Genomic DNA, 20710 nt, shown 5'->3' with positions numbered 1-20710 from the left:
TTCAAAAGAATGAGGCTTGAGAAAGTTTAACCAAGCCTACAATATGCGCTGGTTGTCACAGAAAGATCTGTGAGGGTTATGTCAGTCGTAAATAAGACCTCTCTATAGCATACTTTTTTGCATTTTCAGTGTGTATTACATTTAGGAATTACATGTTTATATAGAATGATATCAGTGTTTCCACACTCCTTAACCACTCTCAAGAGTCGTTGACCGCAATACATCCTTAGGCAAGGCCATGGGGTTTGATTGGTTGTTTCCTTATTCGAGATTATTATGTTATTACAAACATATCAATGAGATTTGTGGAGGTCTCTTCAAGTCTTATCGATCGAATGGGCTGAAACCTAGGATGGTACAACATTAAATCTCAACCGAAACATATCTATAAGTATAAGCCAAGCAGAAATTTTATTTTCGTCAACAACATATCATACAAGCATTTTCTTGTCCCCTTCCAAGACCTCAACTTTATAAATGTCCCTTGAAGAAATGCTTAGAAGGTCCAAAAGGATCAAGAAAGACTATATACAAGGTCGACATCATAAACATCATTATTATTCAGACAAAGTTATTCTAATTATACAAAACTCATAACAAGAAACCAGGCACCAAAGGTGATTGGCACACTTGTGTAGCAAGTTGGCTCCAAGAGAGATTCCAAGTTTGATTGTAGAGTTCTGAAGTGGTGGATGATACAAGATCAAAGCTTGATGGAAAAACACCCTCCTCTATAGCCTTTTGTTTTTTTCCTGATCCATGTTCTTCCTCTGTTTCCAAGGATTCAGATTCCTCAGAAAGAGAAGGTAGAGGTGCAGCTTTAACAACAAAAGGCTTGCAAGATTTTCCCATTATTGTTCGACTGTGATAGCTTTTGCTAATTCTCTCAAAGTATCTTCCTTGTGCTTCAATTTTTAGCTTCAAGCTTCTCTGAACCTTCCAACCAAATAATACAAAAAAAAAATCGTTATAGAATTTCACCATCTTTGTTTTTTTACCCAAATATTTTTTTTCCATTTCTCATTAGCTAGGTTCCCTTATAGAAGAAAAAGTGCAGCATATATTTTTATGAGAAATTCTAATCTCAAATAACTCTCTTAAACCTTTCACCAGCAGCATGTAAAATCAGTAGAATTTAAATAATGAAGTTTAAACTCCATTTATTAAATCAATCCACTCAAAACTGTACATTTTTTATGGACTTCTTTTTGTACTTTGGGGTGTGGTGTACCATATTACTCTAGCTTGTGTTTCTACATCTGGGTGTAGAAATTAAATTGAACCTATAAACTATGTGGTATAGACGATGCTCTCCTTTCTTGTACTGCCTTTAAAACTGTCTATAATAATTGGCGATAAAAATTTATAAACTATATTTTAGTACACCAATTTGGATTAATTAAAAGAAACGCAAAGTCTAATCATATGCTTTACCATTTCCTTCACAAATGGGGTATCATATTTTAAGGGGATATGAATATGAGACGAAAAAATTGAAATCAGGATAATTTATCAAAATATCCGATAAATTATTATTTGAAAGTTTAACAAAAAATTTAGATCAATTTCTCTTCGATGCCTATATGAACATATGGTTAATTAAATTTCTGGAAAAAACACTTACCTCGACTTTATCATTCAAGCGTTTATGCGCCTCTGTCTGCAATTGAAGAACTTCCTTTAGCTGAAGGGCACTGCTTATTTAGAAATAGTAATAGTAAAAATGTAATAATGTTAATGGATGCTAAAAAAGAAAATTGAAAAGGTTATTAAAATTGTTGTTTTATTGATCTATTAACTCACGATATAGAACTAAAATTTGGCAGTATATCTGATATGCTTTTCTTCTCAATCTTTCCTCCTTTATGGACAAGCAAGAAACCAGTCATAATTAATTAACATCCAGTATCATTATTTTTTTACCAGTATCATGACTTTCCAAAATCAAATACTTACTTGTGGTGGATTCTGGAATCAATTTTGAGATCCTGTATTTCTGAGACATCCAAAAAGGAATTTATTAGTTACCGTTTAATTAGAACATAACTTGTGATTCAATCATCCAAGTAAATGGTTTGATCTTACTTTTTAGAAGTCAATATTAATATTAACAAGTTGATGAATTTTTAATTTTTTATAGTATTTTATTTTCTTTCACCGGAAATCTCCTTAGGTGTTAGCCATAAATTTAACGTAATTTTCATAAAAGCGGTCGCTCCAACTCAAATGTCTTTGAATTATCATGTGATCTAATTGAAGATTTATGTTAGATAACAAATTTAATGTAGTGGTGACTTGCATAGAGAGGAAGATTATTGAGAAAACACATGTTATTATGAAGTCCCACATTAATTAGGAAATAGAAAAGTGAAAACTTTATAAGAGATGTGAGTCATTACTTTGATAACTTAAGACTTTGGGTAAAAATAGGGGCTACCCAAAGTCTTAAGTTTTTTGGCCCAATTGCTGTTACTTTATCTATCCTTGGGCTTCTCTATATGATCTACATGAATTTGATTTAAACAGGCCAAGATGATTAAAAGATAATGCAACTTGATAAAAAAAAAGGTTATCGCTTGAGAAATTGCCAAAACAAAGTTCAGGTTACAACAAAAAGAAAATGATAACTAGTCCTCACTTCCCGCTGTGTACCCTTGTGGGCTTTTGGCCCATTTAAGTTTCAATCGTCGAAATTTTGCCAAATGAATCTTGACCTCATTTATTCACTAAAAAAATGTTTATACTTAACTTAAACCAATAGTATAATACAGGAAAATTTAACCAGATCTCAAATTGAAATTATCATGTCTAAATGGTAAAAAGTGGTTGTCTTAACCCTTAGGTTGAGAGTTTGATTTCTCGAAGCCGCACTTCTTGGGAGACCTTTAACATTCACGGTATTCAGGTCGGAATTGCGAGAGCAATTTAACTCACAAACAATTTAAAACTTATATATGCATATACACTTTTCTTATATATTTTTATGGGGAAAGATTCTCATCTTACTCTTAAAAGTAAAAGGGATTAGACTCTGTGAATACTTGAAAAAAAATTAAAGAGAGAGAGAGGAGGAACCTGCAAGTGGCTTTTGACATGGTAAATGTTTAATTTTGAAGAACCCATAGCCTTCAATATACCTTTCGGTGTTGCCCCTACAAATAAACCAAACCATGTTACTATGTTATTGCCAATAATTCGTAAAATTATTGAAGGAATTGGCTATTATTCAAACAACTCATATAAGTATCAATTTTATTTACTAGTGTTGTTTAAATTCAATGAAAAATCAAAAGATAAATCAACATATACGAACACAACCGCTAATAAATCATTTATAAATATATAAGGAAATTTGAGATAGTGTAATTTCAAACAAGGTTCATAAAATTATTTCACTTTAAAGCTTTCAAACACCGTGCTAACCAACAAAAGTACAAAAAATATTCATGAACCACACTACAATGTAAACCACTAGTAACACCTATGTTTATGTTTATGATGGTTGAAGATTGCCACAAAACGTGTTATATTAAGCTTTTAACTTCGCGACGTTCTGAAACAGCCACAAAACTTATGTCATGGCACCTTTTAGCAGTTCACGTCTAGTACTGTAAAAAATATCGCTTGAAAAATTGATCTTATGATTATAAAAAATAGATGAAAAAAAAACTCTCAAACCTTATCCTAAATTTTTGTTTACATTTGTTAAATATGGGATTGATTAATTGACATCTTTAATTTCCTCATAAATATTTTACAACTGAACCATATATATTATGATGGCCCGGATTTGTGGACACCATTTTTTTCAGACACCAATCGCACATGTAATTCACAATGGCTTCTAACCTTCATAAATCACAGAATTTAATTCTTTTAGCATGCTCTGCAATTTATGTCCATCAGAAACCGACGCAGATAATTTTTGTATTACCATGCATAGTATGAATGAATAGCACACTTGTTAATGTTGATACATGTGCAAATTAGAACTTACTATCAGGCCCTCCAAGCCTATTTACAGCCTCCACAAAACGATCATGGAGTTGTTGTGTCCAGCGCAGGCGTTCTTTTCCAGTGGTGGAGCCTTCTGAGCGAGAGGAACCCATAGCTGTGAGTGCTTTTGGGGTCTAAGAGGCCCAAGCAAATGGAGGTAGTAAAGTACTAAAGAAGAGTGAAGAGCAAAATAGGACAAAACAAGTTGTTGAGACTTGAGAGACATAGAAACTTACCAAGCTCATTGGCGATGTTCACCATGGTAAATTGGCTTCATTAGATTCTACTAACTGTCTGTTACTGTCGAGAAAAACCAGGCATTTTCTTGTTTTTTTATTAAGGCAAATTTACCTGGCGAGATTGCCTATGGTTCAGTCAGAGTCAATGCCCTCAATGTGGAAAAAAAAACACACACACTCACACCTAATTTCGTCATCAGTTTAAATTCATTAATTAGAGGATGATTTTTGGCTTTCTCTCATATGTTGCCACTTGCCAGGAAAATGAATCACTTGAAATGGAGATAAAAAGAACAGAAATGAGTTAGCAATATTTACCTCACTAGGCGTGACAATAACCCTCACTTTCCAACACACTCCATCTTCAAATTGTTGGAAAACTAATTGTATTTCAAAAGGCTCACATTATCTATGTTATAAGTCTTTTAAAGGTTTATATATCAATTTGGGCTTTTAAACCCCGATCAATATATAAAAAAAGGTTATATATCAAAGTATCAAACTTCACATAGAGTTTGTAAAAATCCTTGTAAGGAGTTGGCCTTTGCATGCATGATGACTGATGAGAATGCAGTCCAAAATGGAAAGCTTTTTTTTTTTCTTACTATTCTACCAGTTTTGTTACTTGTTGGTGGAGTTACATGTTTTATTCTGGGGGGCCAAATATAAAGATTAAAATAAAATGTACTTCGAAATTAATATATTCAACTAAACCAATCAGGCAATAACTAAAATATTCACAATGATTAAGACTTAATTGTATATAAATAAATTAACGTATATAAAAAAATAAAAATAAAAACTTGCAATAGGCATTTAGGAAACTTTAAGTGGACAAGCTTTGTAGAGCAAGTTCTTCAGTAACTGATTCTGTAAGACTTCTTAACGTAAACCAACAGGGCTATTTTTAAAAAGCCTACCCATTTCTTTTAAAGACTTATCGTGACAATTTTTATTTTTCATCCTTGAAAAAGCTCTCTATGTAGCTGTCATAGAGAATAGAGAACGGAAATGTCAAAATATGACGAATCAATCTATAAATCAAGAGATAATTTTTTAACCCTCAAGCATGTAATGTCTTAATTATATTAGAACTCATTCTTGCCCAGGGAAATCATGAAAATAAAACTCTTCGATGGCCTGAAAAATAATGTCTTAACTATATAATCTTAGTCTGATATGAAAATTTGTGTCACATGAGAATAAAAGTCTAAGAACATGAAGATATCTTTCCATTAGCCTCTGTTTTTCCGCTAGCAATGCTTAAAAGCACTTTCAATGAAAATTTATGTTTCACAATAAATTGAAATGAAAGTGCTTTTAAGTGAATGAAACAGAGATCAAACACACAAGCAACATTACAAAGCGTGACTAGACAAAACTGGAGGGAAAAGGAGCAATACCCTTTATTTTTTGAAACAAGGTTAAGTGAACAAGAGAACAATGTGTACATTCAAGCAAATATCAACTAGTTGACAAATGAAAATGTCATGTTCTATTCTGTAAGTAAATATCACACACTAAGAATTTATCATGGTAAAATAAACTTAATCCCAGCGAAATACGCCACTAGAGATGCGCATTGGATACACCGTTATACCCATTAACATGAACTTCTCTGAGTGATGTAACAATATCAAAGTATCTTGTTGTCAGCCATATACCTTTCAGCCCTAGGGCCTGCCCCTCCTCATGCTGCATGATGGGCACTTATATTGCTTTATGCTCTCAGCCTTTGCAGGTGTAATCTTCACACACTTCCCATGGTACCACCTCTCGCATATGTCGCACCCAATCCAAAACTCGTCGGCATTGTAGTTTCCACCGCAGCTCCCGCAAAGGGTTTCACTGTGCTCATCATCCTCCTCCTCATAACCCTCCTCTGCAAACTTAGGGTTGCTCTTAACTTGCCCATCACTAGATCTCTGCAAATAATCGTGCAAGCTCACATCAAAGAGGGAATATACAACTCCTTGACTAGTTGTCTGATAACATAGAAAAGCAGAGATCATGGTACTGACAGCTTTCTAAAATGTAGTCCATGGATAATATTTTTAACTTTTTGGATTTTCTCCATAGGCTTAACAGAGATGCAAATGTGATAGCGAAAGATTCTGAACTTAGGTCAGCAATGGCATCAAATTTATGAGACAGGAATAAGCAATTCCAAGGCCTAGTCTAGTATTTGTCTGTGCTTCTCAAAAGTTGCTTTGAGAAGTTTTCCTCATGCTAAAAATAAAACAGATGTAAAATGTCTTCAGATATCCTAGGTTTGTGTTTCCTGACTTATAATTCGGGCTGAGTCTAATGTGTCAATGTGGGACCTTAACATCCTGTAATATTTGTATTTGGGTCATCATTCACTCTTCTCACCCTTAGCTATCACAATAAACATGTTAGGAGATACTTTTAGATTTTAGATTTTAGAAGCAGCGTAGGTAGGTTTTTCAGTATCAAATTTTATCTGATGAGTTAGGAATATAATGACATTGATATACTGACTTTCATTATCAAATTGTATCTTATATGAAGCTTTCACAATGCACAAGCAATTCCCAAACCAAGACATTGAAGTAACCTATACTGAACCAGTCAAAAGAAACAGAGAAACAGTTACCACTAGAAAAGGAAAACACTAACCTTGGTGCTTCCTCTGGATTTGCTTCCACTATCCGTGGCTGGCTTGTCTTTAGCTGGTTTCCTGTCAGTCACAACTTCAAACACGGTGGGAAAGTCATTGATCAGACTGAACAAACGTTTCCTGCCATAAAGAATCATGGAAACCATCAACAGAAGGAACTATATGCGATGTTACAGTACGTATTGAGCAAAAGTGCTACCACAGAAAAATTCAATCGAAGTTTTCTATATCATATCTCTTCCAAATGGAAATCCTTGTAGTTTCTAGTTGAAGGGAAAGCCATAAAGGAAAATTCATAGAAATCAACACAGGGTAGTAGAGAAGAGCAGAGCAGCCAACCGAAAAAGTGCAATACATTGTTGTCAGGATCGAGAGGGGGTAGAAAGATCATAGATTGTAGGATCGTAGATCGGATCATAAGATCCTTCTAGAAATGTAAAATTATACTTAATAAAATACACATGCAAGGAAAATCACATAGATAAGGAAAAATAACCTTAGGATTCACATCATTAGAATAAACTCAAACTGAAAATTCATAACCATACACAAGACTAATACTAGTTGAATCCAAAAGAACATAATTCAAGTGACTACTGACTAACCATGCAACTAATAATACAGTTTTAGACACACTTTTCCTAGCACTTTTTTTTCTCACTCTAAAATTAAATAAGTGAAATTCATATAAATTTAATCAAAAATATATTGGAAAAAAGTATATTAAAGGAATTTTACTTGCTTTCGTACTTCCATATACATTAGTCAGAGATACACAAGATATATATTAATAAAAAAGGGAAGCATGCAAGACAACATGGGACAATAGGGTGGTGGACGCGTGGAGAAAAGCTGCAATGGAAGCTTGTACACATGTATGAAGCATATTGTTGTTGTCTTTGGTGGATGATGACAGAACTCGCACTTAATAGAGATGAGAAAAGTCAGAGAACTGAGAACAAGAAATCCGGAACTCGTGGGACAAGAAAAACAGGGCTAAGACCAGCGCGCCGTGGTCGACAGTGGAGTTCGTTCGCCGGTGCACGCATGTTGACGACGGAGATCATAGAAGGCAGCCTCAGAGTCCAAATGGACTTAAGGTTTGGAAGCTGCAGAGATCAGAAACGTGATATTTATATCGCAGGTGGGTCATCTTTCGGGCCGAAACTTGGAACGCAGGTGGCAAACTCAATTCTGAGGATTGGATCGGAATCCTACGGTCCTAGCCCCAAGGATCGCAATCCACCTCCCTATGTGATCCCAGCCACAATCAAGATTGCAAACCCTAAGAAAGACCACAGGACCACACTATCCTGACAACACTGGTACTATAGCAGTATAGCAGTACATGGAGCAGTTACTACTTATCCAAGATAACACAGATTACAGACCACCCACTATACCAATAGATACTATATGAATATTTTTACTAAACACTCAAATACTTAAAAATAAAAAGAACTCAAAATTGAAGTCATTCTCATCATTAATAATCAAAAGTCATAATTTAAACACACAACACTAATATATGTCTGCTCGTGTGTGTGATCAGGGAGACCTGTGAAGTGCTGCAAACAGAGAAGAAGATGGAGGTGCTGGGAACAAGGCAGAGGATAGAAGAAGTGATACAAAGTGCAAACAGGTGTCTAGTACAACAGGCGTGAAAACATTTGGTCGGCCTGAAGAGTATTGAATAAGAACTGAAGATGGGCTGAATGTTGGTGGGTTTTGTTAAGATTTCTAACCCTAAAATAAGTTCTTGAAGTGAAAGGAGGAGAGGGAAGAATCAGGCAGAAATTAAACGTAATTTCCATGATCCATACTATACACAAACATGTTGTGAATTTCCATCACAATAAAGCCACTATTACATGCTACGGACTGCTCAATGAAATAGTAGAAGAAACCAGAGCCAATGCGTAAGCATATTGAACTATACAAATGAATTATGATAAATGAAACTCAATTGCATATGTCCCTTAGCGCTACAATTAATCCTGAGAAAGGGAATAAAAATAAAAGCATGGAATGAGATGAGGGATTTCAGAAGAGATTAGAAATATTCTCCTTCATAAACATCCTAAATCAAATTCCCATATAATTATTGTCAACTAATACTTTATGTCAAGAACTACCTATCCCAAAAATTCAAGCAAGGTAGGTGAATGATTTTAATTAGTTTTAACATAGCTTCTCATGCAAGAGCCCATTCAGAGCTAAGTACATTGTTCTGATATCATGTCATGAACCAACTATCCCAATGTTACACTGGTATAAGAAGTGCAGTAGATAGAAATGTTATCATAGAAACTCTAATTCTGCCTTGACCCACTATGGAAAAAGGTTAATCAATCTTGTACAATTGAGAGAGCAATTTGAGAGGCTTACAGTTTTGACTCACTAGTCACTGAACAACTCCCAGTATACACAGAATCTGCCCCACTGCTAATAACTGGCTCCACTACTATTCTCCTAATAACTGACTCCAGTAACATAGTAACTGCGTCCTAACCTCTCAGATGGACTCCTTTCTATCCAACCCATTTCTCCTATATTTTCTAACATAGACTCTTTTAATTATTCATTTGCAAAAACCCAGAAGCTTAAGTTATTGAGTGAAGACACATGAATGCCTTTAAACTATACTTCAACACTTTTAAACATTTGTTTACTTATTGTTTGAAAAATAGCCACAGTTAATATACTTAAACAAACCTAACATCAAAGTCACAACTTTCATGTTACATGCTGCTGCATAGCTAAATTAAAATTTCCTAAGTCATCACATTTCATGGAAACAATAAGAGCCAATATCAAATTTACACTTTCTAAAAAATTGTTAATTTGCTGGATGTGGACCTTCGCTGATGTTTCTGGTAACATAAGAGTGTACAAGTAGTGAGACACCTTTTACTGCAACATAAGGGATGCATGACATGTATAAACCCTAAAGAGTATCTCATATCAAAAGGTTGACAGACCACAGAAATTTGAACCACCAAGATAAAAATCTGTAATTTCTTTTGAAACTTTCATCAGTCATAATGATTTAGATGAATGTTGAGAACCAACTCCAATTGTAAACCATAGTTTTTAACATTAAACAATGTGCATATATGCATTTACACCAAAGCTAGATTGTACCTTTCATTGCGGTTAAGACGAGCTCCAAGATAAAAGGCCACAGAAAGCAACCACGAATCACTGTGCACAGCAACCAGAGAAAGCCAATCCCTGCGATTCATGCCATCTCTAGCAAAATTGATTCCAAGAGCTGGCTCAGGGAGCTCTGGCGGAACTTCCTCCGCTGGCAGCGTTACTTCCCAGCTTTCATTTGGATGTCCATAAAGACACAAGTTATCCTTTTCTAAACAAATACACCTAAAACTTAGAATTTCATAGAAGGATGGATAAATCAATAATTACATGACCGCCTAAACTAATCATCTGAATTTTATTGAATTTGAAATCCAGCATGTGACCCTGAGTAATGAAATGCCATAGAGCAGGTCCAATTCTTGTCAAATTTAACCGCGCTAAAAGAACTATACAGCACAAGAACAATGCAAAAACTGACTATTCCTCAATAATGCACACTCATTTTGTTCCCCTCAAATGATTAGAAGACCACCTAAACTAATAATCTCAATTAAATTGAATTTGAAATCCAGAATGTGATCCTGTTTAATTGAATGCCAGGGAGCAAACCCAATTGTCGTCAAATTAAACGTTGCTTAAAGAACTAAACAGCATAAAAACCATGCAAAAAGTCAACTTTGTTAACTGCAACAAGCATGCACACACATAACCCAGAATTCAAATTTCAAAACAAAACACACAACAAAAAATTCCAACCTATTCACGTAAACAAAACAAAAAACACGAAAACAAAAAAACAAAAAACAAAAATCCGATATCACCCTTTACCTGGATCACAGAGCCCGTAAAAATCATCAACATCTGAAAGAGAGAAAGATAAAAAAGTTGAGAACTTTGAGATGTAAAACAAGAAAAAAAGGAGACCCAGATGGGAATTTGGAAAGATGAGTGTACCTTGAGTGAGAGCGCGAACAATAGCGGTTTTTCTAGCACTGAAATCCTTGAAGATCTCTTCGACGGTGCGGGGACTGGAAGCCATTTCCATAACCCAATTGAGATCTAAGCGAGAGGGATTGGGATTTGGAGAAACTAGATGCAATTGAAGACTGTGGAAGGGTTGGAAATGCTTAGGGGATAGGGGGTGACACCATGAGAATGGATCAAAGGTGAAAAGGAAGAAAATAACGTCGATGGATGAGTGTGTGTTTTGTTTTGTGCGTGTATTTTGTGTGAAAAAAGTGAATAACGCTATTTGTCTAAACCTCTTTTTGTGCGTTTGTTTGAGATTATGAAAAAAAGTGATTTTTAGTTTTTGAGATTTTTATGAAAATTATAAGCTGATTTATGTTTTTAAAAAATCTTTTTAATGTTCGCTTTCATCTATTGAAAAATAGATTAATTTTAATAAGCTAATCAAAGTCAATAATCTACACTGACGTGCACCACTATTGACATGGAGATGAAATTATTTACATTTGAGAGTTGTTATCAAAGACTTGGCAGGTAACTGTCGTTCATATTTCCCGAGCGGACGCACTAGCTAAGCTTACAATGCAAGAGGGTTGGGTTGGAAGGTTTCCTCCTTCCATATTGATTCTTCTTCTCTATTTGGATGTAATTTTGTTTTTTTTTTTCTCTGTAATAAAAAAGAAAAAGGTCAATAATCTCTTTTTTACTTTTTTATAAATAATGATTATTTTTGAAAAGGTGAGACAAACGCTAAGAAGTTAAAAAGATGATTTTAATTAAAAAAAAGTTTTAAAATGCTGAAACAAATGCACTCTTAGTTGGTAAAAGAGACTATTTTAGTAGCTTATAGTTTTTTACAAGTTACTAAATGTAGCTTATTATTTATAGCGCGTTTGTTTTAGATTAAAAAATATGTTTTCTCAGACACTCTTGACTAGGGACTAAAATCAAAATAAACAAAACTGAGGACTAAAAGTACAATAAAACACTAAAAAGGACTAAATGTAAATAACCATGTTAAAAATGCAAAAAGACTCAAACTAAGCCTAAAAAGTAAAAACCCTATTTGAGACTAAATGTGATAAAAAATGAAAATAAAAAGAATAAAACAAAGTAAAAAGACCATATGTTCCGTAATCATCAAGTGCTAACGAATACTCGAACATGACCCAAATCGTGGAAGCAAATTTGACACAACAACAAAATTATCCTAATGTGTAATTACTCCCTCCATTTCAAAATAATTGTTTATTTTGAGAGAAAAAATTTGTTTCACAATAACTATACGCTTAGAATTTCAATGGAACATTAATTGACGTTTTTTCATATAATGTCCCATATAAAAAAAAAAAATGAGAAGAGATAAAAATACCCTTCAAAGGGTAAAATAAGAAGAAAAAAAAGTGCTCCAATGAAAAAAACTGAGGGCTGGGTTAAAAAGTTAACAATATTAAATTATAAATACATTTTTTAACAGGTGAATTTTGTGGTACCTAAAAATTGTTTTAGGTATGATACCCACAATAGTGGTCTACTAGTTTATTGTCATACGTGATAGGGTTTTAACCATTGAGACTTATTGATGATAGAGAGGGCAACATCTGGAGATCGTGACCGATGAATGATGAAAATGATGGTGCCCGACGCCTCTGCTTTGGAACAAAGTCTTGGTGATGCAGAGGAGAAGAATGGTTGGGAACTGTTTGAAGGTTTACTTTGCAAATAATAATAATAATAACATTTAAAGTTTAGAGCATGTATGACTCAATCCAAGCATGTATGTTTATTGATACACATCATTTTAGGTATAACAACTTGATTTGACTTAAGGTACCACAACAATCACATTTTTAATATATTTCCAACAATTTGTTCATAAAGAACTGACTAAGGTAGCGTTTAGTGACGAAACAGAGTACGGAATGTGGCAGAACAAGATGAAACATAACAATAATTCTTTTTGTTGTGTTACGTAACTCCAAGTCATTAGAATAAAATCTTAGTTTTAATTGCATATTACCAGACATGTTTAATATTCGATTGGATATAAAAAATTGAAATCAATTGAATATTATATAGAGTTCGTTTATTGTTGCTTATTTTGTGATATAACCACTTATTTTCTATAAAAAAAAACATCCTTATATTTTTTAAGTTGTTTATGTATGCACTTGAAAAAAAACACAAATCTGATCATTTCTTTATTATGTGTTTCTTTCATATGAAAAACTAATAAGGCTCTCTAAAAAAGACTAATTTTAAAGATTTTGAGATATCCATAATCTGATTTGCATTTGACTACACTAGTTAATTTTCTTTTTATCTTCTTTCTCATTATCATAATAGATTTTTCCTCATAAGCTAATATTAAGTAGTTTTTTCACATAATATATTTTTCCAAAATAAATATTTTTTGAAAAACTGAAACAAAAATCTTAAATTTTTTTTAATAAAAAATTGATTTGTTTCAAAAATTAAGTTAAAATAAACGCACTATAAAGTAATTTTTCCAAATAATCTATTTTTTAGAATTTTTTTAAAAGCTAGAACAAACAGTTTAAAATATTTTAATTGATAACAGAGATATTTTTCTAAAAGTAAAATAAAACAAACGCATTTTTCTAGTAGCTTTTGAAATACTAGTTTATCATTGGCTTAAAAAAAGTGGTTTTACTTTAAGTTATTTTTTGAATAGTAAAATTTCATTTATATTTGTATACAAATATAGTAAATATTTTACATTTTAAGAAATTTTAAGAAGTGATTTTAAATTGTTTTGATAAAAAAATTAAATTAAATGTCAATGAGAAACGTTTTTTATATGAAGAAAAAAAAAGAGGAACATTTTTTATGTTTAAAAGTCTTAAGAGAGAGTTATATTATGTTTACTCATGTTCGATCAATTTCCACGAAATTAAAATATGCCGTCCAAGGCCCAATGTCATGTTGTGTTCTTCTTAATATGGCACAGAATCCATATGTGCTGCTTTGTTACCAAATCCTACTTAAGTGTATATCTGATTAGGACATGAACGTCCATTTTGGTAATGCATTGGAAATTCGGAATGGTAAATAAGGAAAAATTTATAAAGTGGTGTAAGGTTGCACATGGGGCTTTTGACCCATTGTTGTAGGTTTTCAGATTTTTTTAAAAAAATTCAAAAAACATATTTTCTTCATCAAACATTTATCCTTAATCTTATCATCTTCATCACTCATCTTAGGCAACTTTAAGCACTAAGATACAGATACAACACCATATATTTTTCTCCAAAGATTCAAGCTTTACAAACAAAACCAAATGTAAATCTCAGCAAGCAACAACATTTCAATTTCAAAGAACCCACACACTGAGAACAACCTTGAAAACCCCATATCCAACATTTCCAGAAGCTTGACGCCATGGTCGCACTCAGAACAACCTTGAAAACCCCAGATTGAAGAAAAAAACCCAGATGCGTTCAAGCTTTCACCTTTTTTCCTGCCATTTCGTGTTCTTTTTCTATGAATCACTGTGGGGTTTGGGGGGTTTTTGAACTGTGAGAAAAAACAAGATCTGGTTCGATCTGAACCTCTGAAACTCATACCCAGACACTGACGGCCTCTGGACCAATCCTCCGGTGCTACTCCGCCTCGGCGAAACATAAACTGAATTCGCCAAACCGCCTATCGAACCCGATCTCCTCGTACCTGAACTCGATCCCTCTCCTTTCTTCTACTTCGGTACCCATCTGCATCTTCATTCTTCCCTGGAAAAACATGAACTTCACCACCACCACACAGATCTAAAGGTAAAACATGAACCATCAAAAGAAAAAGAAGAAAAAATTGGAAATAACAGAGGGAGGTGCCAGAGCTCGCAGCTTTTCCACAGACTTGGGGGTGGGGGTCGGGGTCGATTTGCAGTTGTGGGTTGCGGTGGGAATGGGGTGGTGAGCAGCAAATCTGGGTTAATCATCTGCAACGTCTCACCATCTTGAAGTGAAAATCCGAAACCCATAACAACGAACCCATAATCCAAACAAGAACAACATCCCAGAGCTTCATTGGTGGTTGTGGCTTGGGTGGTGGGGTGGGATGGGTTGCTGGGTTTTGGGTTGAAGTTCTGGGTCGGTAAATGTGGGTTATTCACTAAGTATTTAACTAATCATACTTTAATATATTAAATATTTGAATTTAAAAAAAATCAAAATTACTGTAAACCTGCACTAGCAGGTAAAAAGGTACATGGTGTAACTATGCACAAGTTTTTACTTGTGCATAATAAACTCCTCCGGTAAATAACACTATCTAATGTGAAAAACATGGAAGCAACCTTCTGTTACTTTTCGTTGCCTTGAATGCAACTTTTATCCAAAGGAAGCAAAATAGCAAATAATGGTTAAAATATTTAACTACAAATGCCCAAAGAAGAGACATGAAACAGTTAATAAATATTAAAAATAAACTGTTCTTGAAATCCAATTCACAAAGGCAAGAATTTCCACTTAAAAAAACAATCAAAACTAAGGATAAAACAACTTAAATCTCAAGAAGAGCTACCATCAGTGCTTATGGAGATGACAATAATCGCTTAACACCACTTTTTTGTTCTGATGTAAGCCTGGAGGGAAACTTGATATTGAACTTAATTCTCAAGTTCCCTTTCTTGGAAGGCTCTTTGGGAATGGGCATACCCTCTCCTTTCACAACTTCCTCGTATGTCGGACTGATGATGGAATTAACCGGGATGGTAAGACTTCGCCCATCAAGGGTTGTAACCTGCGCCGTGTATCCTGTCAGCGCTTCTACCAGAGATATCTTCTGGGTGAAGATAAGATCATTGCCATCCCTCTTGAAGACGCTATGAGCCTTCTCATCAATGATAAAGACAAGGTCTGCAGGGATAACTCCTCTCTGTTCATTTCCCTTTTCAGGAAAAGTTATTTTTGTCCCCTTCTTCCAACCTGGCTTGATCTCAATTGTAAGTATTTCCTCTACACTGGTTGGCCTCCTACCCAAGAAGAAAACACATAGAAGATTAATCTCATGTTTGAATCAGCTTATTTTTTCCCATAATCAAGTATGGCACCCAGAAGGTAGTACTCACAAAAACTTCCCTACAAAACTGATTTTGCCGTTAGAATCAATTGTAGAAGAATTTCAAAACATGCGCTAAGTAGTCAAAATCATGTAATATTGGACACCTTTCACATCATAATAGTATTCTCATATATTGCACACCCTTTCACATCACAATCCTCCTAAACCTAAACCAAAGCCTATATTTGGAAACAATAAAGGAATTCTCACAATCTGTCTTATGTAGCTAACTCCAACCAACATGATTCTTAAATGTCAAAACTAAATGACAAATCTTCAGTAACCTGCCTTCGAAAGCAAGGTAACAATGCAAAGATTTACATGCAACAAAATCAGCACTACTCCTTTACTGATTATGAAAAGCCATCTCCTAGGAAAGGTTCTCCAATATACACTATCCCACCAAAGACAGATCTAATGGAATGATTAATGAAGAAAACAAAGCAATTGGCTAATATAACATTCAGGGTCCTCAAATACATATAGAAGTGAAAGAATAATTAGAGGAAATGTGACATAGAGTTACATTGCCTGATTTAAAAGCAAACTCATCAGCTCATAGCTATGCATCACAACTAATCTAAATTTGAGAAAAACTTTGAAAATAAATAGTCTTGTGAAAGAATAATAAGATAAAATATGACCTAGAGAGAGTTAATCATATTACAGTGTTGTCAATGCTGAATAGCAACATGTATTTGGCCAACCCCGAAAATCCTTAAGTGGTATAGCACATTGCAGGACGACAGATATGCTTAATTTTTTATGTTGTTTATATGATTAATACTATACAGTATACACATTTAAATGCTAAAAAATGATACAAAATTCACAAAATCATGGCATTCATAACTAATAAAAAAGTTCATAGGTTCTAAAACAAAACATAGAAGGAAATACCAACAAAGTCAAGGTAACCAAGAAGGCAAGAAGTTTAAGCCTTTTTAAATTGCCTAAAAACATAAAAATTCGAATAGAAATTTCATCAATAGGAATCATCAATTATCCTCTTCTAGGTCCAAATCTTCCTCTTAATTACTTTTACTACTATCCAAGCTGCAGATCCCTTCCTACTCATCCACTTCAAACCAGACCTTTTTCATTATGTTTCCTAACCCAAAAATGCCCTAACATTAACTTTTTGATGTAATTTTTTAGCTTTTCAACAATCTCATTGGATAGCGGTGACATAGCGCCGCAAGAACCGCTATTTCCACCTCTTTAGCGGTGCAACAGTACGCACCGCTATGCAAAAACCAGGAGCAGCCAGGGGCCGCTAAAGACAACCCTGCATATTAGCTGATTTAAAAGCATCCGCATCACAACTAATTTGAACTAGTGGGAAAAACTTTAAAAAATAAAGTCTTTTCCATTGATCTCTTGAATGAAATCATAAACATAATGCAGAACCCATGTCCATGATACTAAGTGCTAAATATAGCATGAGCAAATTTCAAAAGTTGTTCATGAATATTCAAAAAGGTGAAAATTGCATAATACAACTACACATATTTGAAGTGTGTGATGTGTTCAACACAAATACGACTACTATTTTGAAGTCTCTGAATCTTGGAGCATAAAGTATGATAATGAGCAAAGCCCCATAAGGACTGAAGAGTAACTTATCAAAACAACACATGATATAAATCTCATTAATATCAGAATCAGCCACTTTAAGAGTAGAAAGTCACTAGAGCAGACAAGACAACAAATCTTTAATATTTGAATCAATCAAATTGATCAAGCCAACTGAAATAAATCAAAACAAATCATCCAATAAAACAATCTCCTGTAAGAAATTAGAAGTAAAACAAGGATGCCAGAAAGAGTAGACATCTTACCCACTGGAGTCAGTAACATCCCTTGAAATCTTCATTTTCTTGGTAGTCCCTTTATACAAATCCTCCAAACTACAATGCAATGTTCTTTCAATGGGCGCACCTTTCCTCGGCGCATGGCTAGGGCCCTCACCAGTTGTTGCATTCCTAAATTGAGTAAAGATATCATCACCAAACATGCCACTCCTGGAAAATCCAGAGGCACCAGCACGGCCACCCATGTCCCCCATTCCACCAAAGGGGCTTGAAAACCCAAAAAATTCTGAAAATATATCATCTGCGCTTCTCGGATTGAACCGGAAAGACGCTGACCCACCATTGCTGCCACCGGGAAAACCACCGGCACCAGGCGGCGGCACCTGCCCCTTCAACCCCTCCTCACCATATTGATCATACACTGCCCGCTTTTGTGGATCACTCAAAACCTGTTCAAAATTCAAAAATTTGGCAAAAAGAAAAACCCTCAGATAAAATTTCATAAACTCCTGAAATATCAAATCTAGAACAGTGCTAAACTAAACCCTACCTCAGCTTTTTAGATTCAAAAAATTAGGAACACCCACAAACTAAAAATCGAAAACCCTTGAGAAAAATTTCAACTTTGGGTATTCTGTTAAGAAAAAATACAAAACAAAAACACCCCACAAGTTCAAAACAACTCTACACCCGAAACCCTAGATAAAAACTGCAACTTTGAAGGGAAATTGAAAAACCAAAATCAAATTGAAATTGCTTTCAAAATCAAATTTTGCATGCATTGAAGGAAAAATTGAGATAAAGGGTGTGTGCACATACATCATAGGCCTCAGAGATTTGCTTGAATTTAGCTTCAGCCTCTTTCTTATTGTTAGGGTTCTTATCAGGGTGCCACTTCATAGCAAGCTTTCGATACGCTTTCTTGAGATCATCATCGCTGGCTCCTCTATCAACCTGAAGAATCTTGTAGTAGTCCACACCCATGGCTTCTTCTTCTCCTTCTCCTGTTTTCTCTTCTCTTCTCCTCTTCGTTCGTGTGCGGTCACTGCTCATAGAAAATTGATTTTTTTTGGATTATCTCATAGATTGATACCTATGATATGATATGTTTATATATATCTTTTACTGTTTTAAAAACATCATGATGACAGGTTTCTAGTACAATGCTGGAGAAAAGATTATGTTCTGATTTTATATAATTTTGAACTCTCAGGTAGATAGATCATAGGAAAAAAGGTAGATAGGTTATGCACCTTCTAAAGTGGAACAGTAATTTTTTACTTAAAAAAAGTCAAACAGTAATTTTTTATGAGCATTCATTCAAAAATTAATGGTTTAGATTTTAAAATCATATGGTCATAACTCAACCGTTTATTTTTTACTGATCATATATGTTATCAGTTAATTTTGAGTCAAACACTTGGATGCATAATTTAGCAATTTCAGTCATCCAAGAAAAAAAATGACGGCATGAATTTTAAAGAGGAAAATATTCAGGGTAGTTTGGATTTGAATGTGATATGTGATATTAATGACGGCTTGAATTTTAATTTTCAAAAATTTACAACTATATTTATTTAGATTAAAAAGTATAGTCTTTCTCTTGTAAAATTTTTGTGTTAATTATAATGATTTAAAATAAAAAATATTAGATGTCACATTCTTTTCTAATGCAATGAAAAACTATACAGAAGAGGAAAACTAAGAAACAGAAAATGAAAAAGAGTCCCTCAAAAACTCAACGTTCGGAACATTAAACACTCAGACACCCATCACGTTTCTCGAGCACCAAGCTTCCTTAGACAATTCGCAACTATGTTGCAACCACGCTAAATCTTGTTCGTAATAACATTTCAATCCAAATTCAAGAGCTTGTGAATAGAACGAACTTAAGAGTGTGGACTTAAATGCCCCATAAAAGGGTTCACAAGTGTTAATTAAATGCCCCAATATAAGTAAAAGAGAAGCTATAATGATTTTAAGTGAGTTGACTTAAATTGAATAGAACAAACTTTCAAGAGTGTTTAGGGAACATACCATTGGTGATTTGAGTCCATTTGTATGGACAAAAATGCCATGGAAGAGGATTTTAAACCATTTGTGTAACCATAAAGGAGGCTCAACTTGAAAATGAAAGAGGTAGTGAAGAATGATCTACTTCTCCATGTGTTTGGCTTAAAGATCTAGGACAAAAAGAGAAAGGAAAATTGAGTAGTAGATTAGATAACCTATCAAACATCGTGCATACTGTTGAAGATGAGAGTGTGACTTCGTTTTCAAGGAGTTCCCATGTGAGAAAAATTCTATCTTAATAGTTCATTCATCCTTTGTTTGATAATTATGCTAATTATAAAGCTACTGAAATTAAATATCAAGATTTTAATTAGCTATAAAAGAAAAATATGGCATATATGATAATTTTTGTTGAGGGACGAATCCTACCCGTTAAGAAGATGCTCTAATAGAGTAATTAAAAGATACACCCTTGAGAATAAGGTAGAGTAGATCAAATTCTTAGGCATTGTCATGGTTTGTATAATGAATGCCACTTTTAGCAATAAAATGATTGCATTTAAAGTCCTATAATGTGGGTTATTGGCCCATGTTAATCAAAGATGAAAAAAGGCAAATGTTTCTTTGTAAAAAAAATATTTATTTTTGTTAAGTTTTGAGGTCCCTAGGGAAATTATGTGTTCGAAGCACTCTTAGGTTGTGTTTGGATGAGAGATTGTAGAAATTCAAGAGATTTTAAATGCTAGGGAATTCAATTGATTCAATTGAATTCCCTTGAATTTCAAATTTTATTGTTTGGATAAAATGGTGAAATACCCTTAATTGTAAAATTCTTTGTTTGGGTAATATAATTGAAT

The 20710-nt window shown here is 34.0% G+C and overlaps 3 protein-coding genes across 4 annotated transcripts; all 3 read right to left on the bottom strand.

Moving 5' to 3' along the window:
- Positions 1–388: 388 nt before the first annotated feature.
- Positions 389–4156, bottom strand: LOC130732243 (myb family transcription factor PHL7-like). Of its 2 annotated transcripts, none has more exons than XM_057584336.1 (6): positions 3998–4156; positions 3076–3152; positions 1957–1996; positions 1804–1861; positions 1625–1694; positions 389–936 (listed from the first exon to the last, which is right to left on the bottom strand). In XM_057584336.1, the coding sequence occupies exons 1-6, from the start codon at positions 4107–4109 to the stop codon at positions 592–594; spliced, it is 702 nt and encodes a 233-aa protein (XP_057440319.1). In that variant the 5' UTR covers positions 4110–4156; the 3' UTR covers positions 389–591. The 2 variants fall into 2 exon arrangements, with proteins under 2 accessions (XP_057440319.1, XP_057440320.1); XM_057584337.1 differs by having other exon boundaries at positions 389–930.
- A 1461-nt stretch (positions 4157–5617) lies between these two features.
- On the bottom strand, positions 5618–11217 carry LOC130727947 (PHD finger protein ALFIN-LIKE 2-like). The gene is made up of 5 exons (XM_057579258.1): positions 10930–11217; positions 10804–10836; positions 10021–10243; positions 6876–6996; positions 5618–6160 (listed from the first exon to the last, which is right to left on the bottom strand). The coding sequence occupies exons 1-5, from the start codon at positions 11018–11020 to the stop codon at positions 5909–5911; spliced, it is 720 nt and encodes a 239-aa protein (XP_057435241.1). The 5' UTR covers positions 11021–11217; the 3' UTR covers positions 5618–5908.
- A 4140-nt stretch (positions 11218–15357) lies between these two features.
- On the bottom strand, positions 15358–18967 carry LOC130727946 (uncharacterized). Its single transcript, XM_057579257.1, has 3 exons — positions 18660–18967; positions 17868–18289; positions 15358–15937 (listed from the first exon to the last, which is right to left on the bottom strand). The coding sequence occupies exons 1-3, from the start codon at positions 18891–18893 to the stop codon at positions 15496–15498; spliced, it is 1098 nt and encodes a 365-aa protein (XP_057435240.1). The 5' UTR covers positions 18894–18967; the 3' UTR covers positions 15358–15495.
- Positions 18968–20710: the final 1743 nt, after the last annotated feature.

The sequence above is a fragment of the Lotus japonicus genome, chromosome 1, assembly GCF_012489685.1.
Source record: "Lotus japonicus ecotype B-129 chromosome 1, LjGifu_v1.2".
Classification (NCBI taxonomy): Eukaryota; Viridiplantae; Streptophyta; class Magnoliopsida; order Fabales; family Fabaceae; genus Lotus; species Lotus japonicus.
Note: the sequence above shows the minus strand (reverse complement) of the source record. Positions and strands in the feature narration are given on the sequence as shown.